This window comes from Phaethon lepturus, unplaced genomic scaffold, assembly GCF_000687285.1.
Source record: "Phaethon lepturus isolate BGI_N335 unplaced genomic scaffold, ASM68728v1 scaffold56425, whole genome shotgun sequence".
NCBI lineage: Eukaryota > Metazoa > Chordata > Aves > Phaethontiformes > Phaethontidae > Phaethon > Phaethon lepturus.
Window position 1 is genome coordinate 1 of NW_010542364.1, and position 11,287 is coordinate 11,287.

The 11,287-nt window shown below is 44.7% G+C and overlaps 1 protein-coding gene across 1 annotated transcript in view; it reads left to right on the forward strand.

The window, feature by feature from the left end:
- Window positions 1–2,274: 2,274 nt before the first annotated feature.
- The window catches only part of LOC104621477 (ATP-binding cassette sub-family G member 2-like), a gene marked incomplete at its 3' end in the record, with an annotated part of 14,086 nt that continues 5,073 nt past the window's right edge, over window positions 2,275–11,287 (forward strand). Inside the window, exons 1-8 of the mRNA XM_010287984.1 lie at window positions 2,275–2,485; window positions 3,049–3,108; window positions 4,356–4,470; window positions 6,855–7,007; window positions 7,770–7,927; window positions 9,049–9,200; window positions 10,454–10,534; window positions 10,610–10,616. Coding sequence (XP_010286286.1) covers window positions 2,277–2,485; window positions 3,049–3,108; window positions 4,356–4,470; window positions 6,855–7,007; window positions 7,770–7,927; window positions 9,049–9,200; window positions 10,454–10,534; window positions 10,610–10,616 — 935 coding nt within the window. The remainder of the gene's footprint in view (window positions 2,486–3,048; window positions 3,109–4,355; window positions 4,471–6,854; window positions 7,008–7,769; window positions 7,928–9,048; window positions 9,201–10,453; window positions 10,535–10,609; window positions 10,617–11,287) is intronic.

Consider the following 11,287-nt stretch of genomic DNA (forward strand, 5'->3'; position numbering starts at 1 on the left):
GCTTAGTAGCAGGACCGGCCCGTGGGGCGAGGGTGGGAGAGTGGAGGGGCGCTACTTCTGCCTGGTCTCACCTGTAGCCTCTGCTCAGCTTTTTCTCGCCCTCCGGTCATCCTTGCGCATACCCGCAGCAGTGGTTTTGCTCGCCAGTGCTAATCAGTAGCTTTGCAAAAACCTGTATAAAAGGGTTTATGGTGTAATAAACTACAGAACCGACCCAGAACAGACGTGGGTCAATGTCCAAAAGTGTAACCAGGTCTTTGCCCCTGGTGTCACAGTTATCCTGACTTTTTTTTTTTTTCTCCTAGTCTGTTGTGTAACCTTTCAAGCATATAAGCCTTCTCTTGCTGATGTAACCAGCATATCCTTTCTTGTTTCCCATAAGCAAGGCTTTCCCAGAGGTGACCAGTCTTAGAGTTCAGGATGTATCCAAGCTAAGCAACCCTTCCTCCTCCCCACCATTTTTATTTTACTTATACAGGAAAAAACTGCTGCAACTTCTGTTGTAGTGAGAGGAAGAGGTAGAGAGGAAAGGGCAAATCCTCTTTCTTTAAATCTGGCTCTTGTAGTTCCAGTTTCTTAAAAGGATGACCATCTTTCTCCCTGAGAAATCCACTACTTCTGCAGTGGTGGATATTGTTGATCCTACTGGTTATCAACCTCTCAGTCCTGGGAGGAAAGAAGTGCAGATCATAGGGAGAAGGGTGATTGGTGGGATAAATCTGCCTTCCCACAAAACTCAAGTAGCCAGCAATGGATGTCTTTGCGGACTGTTCTCTCTCCTTGCTCTCTTCATTAGCCTGGTGACCACCTTGGCTTTCTGCAACATCACAGTAAATTTTTATCTTTCCAACAAACACTGTCATGCCAGCAGCTAGAAGGGAAGTAAATGATTGGACTAACAGAAGTTAACTTGTGTTCAATTTTTGGAAGGGGCGCATAGTAATTCCTCTCTTCCTTGCTCTAGTTCCGTGGAAAAGGGACAGGAAGGTTTATGGCTGTGAGGGCATCTGGCTAAAAGGCAGGGTACATGTTATGCTCAGGCTTTGCACAGGCTGCAGAACTTGGGGACTGCAGGCTTCCCAAGTTCTTCACATGCAACTTGAAGGCAAGAACCCTTTTTTTTTTATAAGAGAATGGATCCAAACTTGGTCTCCCTCAGTTACAGCAACAGAAAGGCAAGCAGCCCCTTGACAAAAGAGCTCTGCTGCTGTGACTAAATGAATCAGTATTAATGGTTATACCTGTACTGATACATTTCCTACTAGGTAGGCTCTGACGCATGGACAGGGAGAACAGTTCCTTCCCTTTGCTGTTCACACGTCCTCCCTTTCAGGTGCTCCCATCCTGAGCTACAGAGGCAGCTTATCTGCTTGAACCAGGATGCTTTACAACTTTGTGATTACAAATAGATACCATATTTAATTTTCCTTAATATACCAGTTTGTATCATGCTTTTCCTGGCTGTGGCATGTCCCAGATCTCTCCCTATGAGAGGGGGAACCTCCTACTGAGGTTTTTTTTACCACATTTACCTTCACAGTAAATGGTGCCTGCACACAAATGCAAATTTCTCTTCCTATTTGTAGTTGTGAAGTATCTTGATACTGGTGTGACTGAAACATAATAAGCAACACGTGTAATTGTTATTTTAAACACATTGGTACCTCTGAAACAAACTTGTGCCAGCAAACAAGATGCATGTGACTGGCCTTCATTTTCATAAGCACGACCGTTTTTCTTTCTGTGGTTCTCCGTACAGATTCATTAATAGTTTTTCTCTGCTGGCTTGGTGGAGGTGTGAGGGGGGTAAGCATGTTACACCTGAAGGAGGGGAGCTTGCATGTCTTTAGCTTAAGTAGTAGCAGGTTGCATTTGTTCCCACTGTGTTGGGCAAGATGGTGACCATCACAGATGGGCTGGGTTTTTACCTCATTGGGTGCTCTTTGAGATAGCGTCACTTCAAGAACATACATGTCTCACTCTTAAAGGCTATGTGTATTGTTCTGAATCTGTCGGTTTCCATGCCTTTGGGGACTACTTGATGTTCTCCAGGGTGGGTGTCCATCCTTTTGGAAACTTGGCAGTTTCCTTGTAAGGATTAGTGTGGTGTGCGTGAACTTGGTTTTCCAAGACACTTTCTGCAGAAATCTTTGCTCGCATGTCTCCTTCCCTGCATGTTTTTGTGTTCTCTCTCTCAACAGATGGGAACTGCTCAAAACAACAGTGGCCTCAAAAAACTCCATGCAGTGGAGCTTGACCTGTGTAACAAGGACATGATGGCAGACACGTTTGATCACAGCATTATTTCTGTTGGAGAAGAGGAAGTAGCAGGCAATTTCCAACGTACTTTTCCAACACGAGAGTCCCTCCGATCCCCTCGGGGCTCTGTTGTGAGTTTCCATAACATCCAGTACTCCGTTAAGCAGTCCAATGGATTCCTATGTAAACGGAAAACTGTGGAAAAGAAGATCCTTCATAATGTTTAGTAAGTTCTTGCTTAAATAAAATACCGGAGGGGAGGAATTAATCTGCTGCTGTGAATCAGTGACCTCAATGTCACCTTCCAGATCCAGCTGTGCTGGTAAAGAAATTACTACTCTCCTGCCAGTCCGCAGTTCATGTGAGCACTTTCTAATTTGCTTTGAGGCAAAATAGCCAGGATATAGCTGGAGCAGTTTCAGTTATTGATCTGAGCAAATTAGGACCAAACTTGTTTGAATTTTTTGCCAGAAGATACGAGGGTTCCCTTAACTATAGTTCAAACTGCTGCTGGAGGAAATGAGCAGCAGAGAGCAAGCTCAAGATCCAGCTCAACAGGGAAGACACTTAATTTCTGTCTTTTGTAGATTGCTTTTTATGTCCAGCTCTGGTTCTGTTCTGACCGGCAGTCTGGGACAAGAAAGGAAAAATGCTTACTGATTTCAGGTTTAAGGAGAAGTTTTTAATAATCTCTAAGTTTTCCTTTCAACAGCATTTTGTTCACACCTTACCTCTATAAGCTGCATGTGAACAGTCCTCCATTTGGAAATAACTCTTTCCTTCTTCCAGTGGCGTTATGAAGCCAGGCTTGAATGCTATCCTGGGGCCAACAGGGAGCGGTAAATCTTCGTGAGTACTTTCTTCTGCTCCTTCCAATGGACAGTCAGCTGTTCAAAGAGGATTTGGGGTTCTGAGGGTTGGGGGAGAGGTGAGGGATCTGCAGGCTCAGACCTTTGCTCCCGCTATCAGCATTGCTGGAGTTCTTGCCCTGCAGCAGTGTCACACCCTTCATCTGCTCCACTTGGTGGTCCATATTACTTGCAGTCACCTTTGGTGGTGGCCTGAGTTAACACACCAGGCTGAACTGGGGTGACTGAAGCTCAGGTGTAAGCTCTGTCCTAGACCCGTAATGGGGTGGGAAGGGGTGCAGGCTCCCTTGGGGCAGGACAGATGTCATCCCCTGTGAAGTCACTGCAGCAAGACTTCCTTGAAGATGCTAGTCCAAACCCCTCCCTGAATACTGACAGGAATATGGTGTAATGTCAGTCTGTAGGATGCTCTGGATCCTTACTCCAACTTGGCTGTGGCCTGGGTGGTGGGAGTGCCCATGTGCTTGAGTTCTTTGGATGAAAGCACAGAGAAATGCCATGCAGACTATCTCCAGCCAGTGCTGATGCTGTTTTATCTCCTGTATAACCATGGCAAGAGACCTCTTTGTCACTCTCTCCCTTTCAGAATGTCAGAGACTGGCAAACATGGCCAGGATTCACACAGGCATGTCTTTGTGGTGACTCTTGATCTTCCTCTCTAAGGAGACTGCTGGCTAATCAAGATGTTTTCAAGAGCTGCACTTCATCACGGCAGTGTTCACTTAACTAGCAGACAGACTGGCCTCTGTGTTGGCCGTCAGGAGAATCCAGTGATATGTTAAAATTACTTTATAGAATTAATCTTAACTCTAGTCTTCTTTATATCAGTTTGGATTAATTCCCTTGAGATCAAAGCAGTTACTTCTGTGCTCCCCTGGCTGGAGAGCAGACTGCAGCTACTTGGCAAGGTGCTTTTGTCTCTGAGCATTTGAGGTTAACTTTTCATACGGAAACTGAGTTTATGTCTGTAGGGGGTTGACTGCTGTGAGTTGTGAGAGTCGGTATACTACCATATGGCAGTGGCACACCTTGGGCTGGAAAATCCGGTATCTACACCAGGCTTTCTGTACAAAAAGCCCCCAGAGTAGAGGAGGCCCCTTTCTGCACCCTTTGGTTTGCAGCGTGCTGTGAGCAGGCTGTAACTGCAGTCCTGACTGGTGGTACTTATTCAGTCAAAGGTAGAAGCAGCTGTTACAGCAAAACCTAATGCCTGGTGTTTGTCTGAAGTCTCCTAGATGTGCTGGCTGCCAGGAAGGACCCAGCAGGCCTGTCTGGAGAAGTGTTTATAGATGGCATCCCACAGCCTCCAAATTTCAAGTGCATCTCAGGATATGTTGTGCAGGTGAGTAACTGCCTTCAGTGGAGGCCTGGGAGCCCTTGGGAGGGAAGACTGCATATAAGATGAGCAAAGCATGAACTACTAGGTTAGGTAATTTTCAATGATCCCCTACAGAGTCTAATTTGATAACTCAGATGTTACAGTATTTAGTATTATTCTGGGATATGGAAGACAAGAGGATGAAACAGTTACTCCAGCCAAGTCAAGCACAGAGGTGTTTGTCTTCCCAAAGCCACATGGATGCCCAAACCATTGGACTACTGTGGCTTGTTCTTTGGGCTCTGCCCTGAAGTACTAGCAAGGGTTTAAAAAAATAAAAAGGTGAGGTAGAAATCCACAACACCCAAAATCTCTTGTTGTAAAACTCAGAAGCAGTTCTAGCTGTTGGGAGTATCTTCAAGCTATCAGACAATAATTCTAGGAAGTAAATAGATCCCTGCTGTTCTTCCTCTGATTCTGGCTGGCTGGGAGAGAGCTTTGTTCCACTCGAAGACAGGAAAAGCTAACTGAATCTGCGGAAGTGGGTGGAGGCCTGGACCAATAATAGACCCTCAGAGCCCTGGGGGAGCTGAGAAGGGGATTCTTGGCATCCATACGAGCAGCCAAATCTGGAAACCATCCAGGCTTCTGACTGCAGGCAGATGTGAAATAGGCAGCTTTTCTGAAAGCTGCCAGCTGGGGGGCTCTGGGATGACACATGAAGACACATGATGAGACTGATGCTGAGTCTTGATCCTGCAGGTCAAAGATCCTCAAATCCTCAGGGTTTCATGAATGGCTAGGAAGTTTCTTGCAAGTTGTCCCAGTTTGAGACATTTGTCTCTCCAATGTCCAAAGTAACCCAACTTAACCTTAAAACAGGCAACTAGGTGAGCCATTAAATGGTCTCTCTCTCACCTCACCCCTGTGCAGTACTCCCTAGATCAATAAAGATGCCCCAAAGACTACGAACAACACTTAAGACCTAAACACATAAATATATACATACTTATAGGGTCAATTTTATGCAGATGAGCATATAGACATGCTAAGTCATGTGTCATCCTTATAAAACTGCTGGTGGTCTCTCCATTCATGCCTTGCAAGTGAGGCTGTCATGCCACAGTTTGTTACATTTGGTGTTAAGGTAGCTTAAATTCACAATTTAGTTTCCAACGTGGTGATCCACGTGGTATTAGTGGATCTGAGGATGGGGGGTGGGAGGCTAGGGTTAGAGGCTGAGGGTATGTAGGAAGGGAAGTGATGGTAGGAAATTTCTAAACCAGCTTTGGCAGCAAAGCCAGTTTATCATAACACTACACCCTGAATAATCCATCGCATACTTCTAGCACAGCAGCATGTTCAGTCTTCCTCTGTTAAGTCCAGCGCCAAACATGGTTGGCTGGCACATCTTTTGTGCTGCTGATCAACCACATCTGATGTGGAAGGAGTCCCAAAGCAGGGAAGAATCTGCTGCCCTGCAGCTTAGGGGATGTCTTCCAAAAGGACACTAGATTTGAAAGGTCTTAATCAACAGGCATGTTCCTCAGCAGCTGCCCAGTGTTGCAGGCCTTCATCCATCATATGGTGGGATGCAGAATTTGCTCAAATATCAAAGCAGGGGTGATGGAGAGGCATGGAGTTCTGGATAGACCTGACGTCAAGTCTGTTTGGCTTATGGTTGTTACAGGTTGGTGTAGGCTGCCCAGATGTTTGTCAACTGGATAGATTTGATTCTTACTCAAAATGCACATGACTGTTGAAGCTTTTCTAAAGGGGTATAGAATAAGGTCTTGTGCCCAAGAGTTATAGATAGTTGAGACATGGAAAAAATCAGGAGCATCTTAGTTCAATACTCTTGTTTCTCTGAGAAGCTGCTGCCAGCGAGGAGCTGGGGAGAGCTCCTTGTTGGCAGATGAACTCGGTAGGTGCTCTGGAACACAGCAAGCTATGGCTTGTAACCAGAAACGGAGCCGACTTGGGTGACTCCTTGAGTGTCTCTATCTTGAACACTGAGCACTAGCAGTGTCCATTGGCTTCAGCTGGACTGGAAGAAATTTAACTCTTTACAAAACCAGCTACCTGCTCTGCCTCCCTTTGGCTGTTAAGGAAAATGCATGTGCAGGAGAAAACGGTACTGTCAGCCCTTGAACTCCTGAGCCTTAAAGCAGGCTGTGGTGGTGCTTGGTGTAAGCTGGGAGCCTGCAGAGCTGCATTGTCTCCTTGACTGCTACTTAGTGACCTTGAATTTCATATCATGTAAGTTTTGAAGCAAGGGTTGTCCCTCAGTCCAGTTTCCCCTGTTGTCCACAAACAGCTTATCCAGCAAGTGCCACTATAGGGACTCTGGTGCCCAGTTAGGCAGCTGAGAAGGGTGCTTTCCAACTGTCCATTTGTACTGCTTTCAGGATGATGTTGTCATGGGCACAATGACGGTGAGGGAGAACCTGCACTTCTCTGCTGCCCTGCGACTCCCCAGCTCCATCAGTGTTAAAGAGAAGGAAGAGCGAGTCACCCAGATAATCAGCGAGCTGGGTTTAAGCAAAGTGGCTGATGCTAAGGTGAGCAGTGAGCATCTTTCTCAGAAATCATACTACCTCTGAAAACTGAATTACTTGACTCTGGGCAGTATGGCATATGTACCGCAGCTATACTAAGCCAAGCAGGGACCTGACTAAACCATAGTGCATGCAAGAAATCGGTCTCCACCTCAGGAGGTAGCTTGGAAAGAGGTATGTGTATTTGCTACTAAAAGGGGAAGATTTTGGACAATGGCCAGCATATTGTGTAAGTTCAGAGGGAAAAAAAAGTCGCCTAGTCATTGCACCTTGGAAAGCTGCTCAGTCACTTCCTGGCTTTGTGGGACAAGACAGGGATATTGTTTTGACAGTGCTGAAAGCTGCGAGGGATGGAAAGCTGGGCTGTGACAGAGAAGTCCTGTGCAGAGCTTGTTCCTCTCGGCAGCATTCTTACTCTCATTTTACTTTACCGCACTCTTACTTGAGCAGCAGGTGAGCTACCAGAAAAAGGCATCCTTGAACACCAATGCCACCTCTGACTGCTGCGGCCTTGCTCTGGCTCTTCCTTGTCAGTGTCATCCTTGTTCTCTGAAGCCATAAAGTGCCTGGTACCCCCGAAAATCAGACTCTGCTTACTGCTACACAGTCCCTCACACTGAGTCAGACCCATCATGTGCTGCTGGCCCTAGAGTTCACTAATGGGACTCTGAAAATTAAAAGGGCTGCTGGGTGTGGAGAGCGCTGAACTACAGAGCATGCACTGATTAGGTCTTCTTGCAAATACATGATTTATTCTGTTTGTAGGTAGGAACCGAACTGATCCGAGGAGTGTCTGGAGGGGAACGGAAGAGAACCAACATCGGGATGGAGCTCATCACAGAGCCACCAGTCCTTTTTCTGGACGAGCCAACAACTGGCCTTGACGCCAGCACAGCCAATGCAGTCCTCATCCTTTTGAAGAAGTAAGAGTCAGTTTTTTAGGGCTCTGCTGCAATTTTGTTTTCAGATCATTGGTTAAAAGAAGCAATACTGTTATGACTAAGTAGCTATGGTGCTCTTTTTTAAAAAAAAAAAAAAAAAAAGCTAGACAAATAGACTCAGAAGTGGTAGTGAATTATTTATTTGGGTCTTGTCCAAAGCCTTTTGAAGTTGATGGGAATCTTCCCACAGCAAGCATTGGATTGGAGCCCAAAAAGCAGATGTAGCTTGGACAGTTTCCCTTTGCCACAGGGAGGGGTGGACTGGGAGGTCAGGCCTTGTAATCGTAATTTCTTGGACTTACAGTTGAGTCTGTTACAAAGTCTCTTTCTCCACCCTGTCAACAGCCTTGAACTCAGATCAGACTTCACCTGTAGATTTATCCTCACTGTTACCCGCTGTTTACCTTCATCTCCTACGTTTTGGAGATGAACTGTCTTCTGGTACTAAGAGGACCAAACAAGGCTTATTTAATGAGTATGAGTTCCTAACCCTCCTCCTGAGTTTGTAGCATGTGGCTGGTCTTGCTTGGGAGGACATTTTACAGTGATGTTTGTGGATAAAGGTCTTTGATCAGCAAGGATACTTGTTGGTCATCACTGCTAAAGCACTTGAAAGAGCATCTGACAAACCTGAAGAAAAACTAGTTTTGACTTTTCTAGAGAGTAAATCTTCAGCAGAAGAGCTAAGAGAAATCTCAGCTGGCTAGACTTCCAGAGCCTGCTATGTAAAGCCTGGTACTGCCACTGAGTGCAGTAGGACCGTTCCAGTTAGTCAAGTTGAAGACTGGTATAGAAAACATGTAAGGAGGGTTTATAGACAGCTGTGGCCTCAACCTTTGCTAGTTACAGACAACACCATACTTTGTCTACCCGAACTGCAATGATGCTGTCTTGTAGTGATGGCTGCTGTCTTGAAGCTCTTGCAGGCAGCATCTGACACACTGGCAGAGAAGGGGGAACTATAGCTTTTCTGGATCGAGACCCTGGGAAGTTGACAAGTATTTGTCTTTGATTTGGAAACGTATTTTTTGTTTGGGTTAACATGACCTTTCTGAAATGCAAAGTGTGGTGTATTTGAGAAATGGGGTTTTTTTCTATTTCAGGCTCTCAAGAAGAGGGCGAACCATCATATTTTCCATCCATCAGCCCCGCTATTCCATATTCAAGCTGTTTGACAGTCTGACATTACTAGCTTTGGGAAAGGTGCTGTACCATGGTCCTGCGAAGCAGGCACTGGAGTACTTTAGTTCTATTGGTAAGTCTTCTGTGCCAAGAGCAAGGGCAACTGGCTAATGAGTTTAATCTGTGGGTAGATTCTTACTCTAGCACTGGATAACAGTCCTGTGCTTTTTTATCACTAGGATACTAGAGGCTGTAAACATACAGTCTGAACAGTGTTATGTTAGAAAAGGGAAAAACAAAAATGATAAAACTAAAATTTTTCAGAAAACACAAAGCATGGCACTCTCCTGCCTTTGTTTTGCCTTGTATCAAGACAAAAACCCAGAACTGCTTTGATGTTTAAAAGCATGATGCACAACAGACAAGATGATGCTTGTAGTTCTATCAGGCCCAGGTGGCAGACCAAGTGGGTTCTGAACCACAGCCTGCAGATTGGCAGCAATCTGTATGGGCTAATCGAAGAATCTGCTTTAGTCTGAATGCAGGTGGGCAACTGAGAGGACAAAATCATGGTGTGTCTTAAGATGGGTTAATAATTGCACTGTTGGGTGGCCGTCACCTCCCCGGATAAGCAGGGTGAGGGTTTCTGACTGTAATGCACAGAGAATGTGGAGTGCATTTCCAAACTAGTCTAGATGCAGCCATGGACACATTGGATTGTAATCTTCCCCTGTGTTTAAGGGAGATGCTTTAACCAATCTTATTACTTCTACTTCTCTTCTTAGTAACCCACCTCACTTCCTTTCTCATAGGAATACTATAGAATAAGCACCCTTGCTTGGGTTGGTTTTTTTTTTTTCTTTCTTCCTTATCCCATAGCTAGAAACATATTATAAGAAGCCACTCTTGGACAGCCCTTCCTCTTCCTTCTGACCAAGGAAAGACAAACAAGAGTTAAGCTTCTAGAGCAAGCATCTGAGGCTATAGAGCAGACTTCCAACAACCTCTACTGAGGAACTTTGTGTCTTTTACAGTGGGATGTGGTTGAACAGCACTGTAAAGCAGGCAAGAATTGTCCATGATGAGCTGTGTAGGAGCAAATTACAGATTTCTCCTCACCTGAAATCAATGGAGAATAAACAACTTTGAAGCTCTGTATAGATACCTCAGATTCACCATCTCCTAAATCCTGTCCCTTCTACTGCTGTAAACAAATGCTTATGGAAAGCAGTGAAGTTTTCTTGTAACAGGGTTGTAGAGGAGTGATATAGTATTAGACATGACCTTCCAAGCTGTGCTCTATGCAATACAAACATGTTGCATGTATTTTTTGGTTTTTTTTTGTTGGTGGTGGTGTGGTTTTTTTGTTTTTTGTGTTTTTTTTAGGATATGAATGTGAACCCTTCAACAATCCAGCTGACTTCTTCCTTGATATCATAAATGGTGATTCAACTGCTGTGGCAGCAAGCAAGGAAGATCACAGACCTGTGGACACAGGAAAAGGTAAATTGTGAAGGAGAAATCCACTGTTGGCTGGTGTAGATAAGATGTATGTGGTGATGGCAAGCTTTTATTCTCTGAGCTTCCTCCAGTCTAAGGGCACTTCATCATCTTTTCATTTTTCCTACTAATAGATCTACTTTGCTTTGGGCTTCTTTAAAGAGCTCAGAGAACTTTTTAAAGGGATTTTTTTTCTTCCTTCAGTAATATAGGAGAGCAGTGATAAATACCAGTAATTTACAAAACCTGTGTGGGAAAGACTGAGAAACTAGAATTGCTTAGTCTCAAGAGACAGCTGCAGAAGACAGAAGTTTTCAGTCACATAAGAGGCTGCTGCAGAGAAGACAGGGTATCTACCCTGTCTACTTACAGGGTATCTACTACTGTCTACCCTTACTCCTTAAGGCTAAGGAGTAATGGATTTACAGGACAGTGAGAAAGGTTGGAACTAGATTAGAGAAAAAACTGTCTAACAATATAGTGAGTGAAATGTTGGGAAATATTTGTTTGGGGATGCTGTAGCATATCAGTGACTGAAGGATTATAAGTGAACAGTTTTCATAATGGTGCTTTTTGGGGATGGGAAATGGGTCAGAGCAAACATTAATTTCCCCAAAATTCAGTTAAACAAATCTTTTCTGGTGTCTCATTCTAAGAATAAGGCCATTTTTGTGCCACAAAGAACAGGCAGATTAGCTAGGTTTGATTGAAACTGTAGGG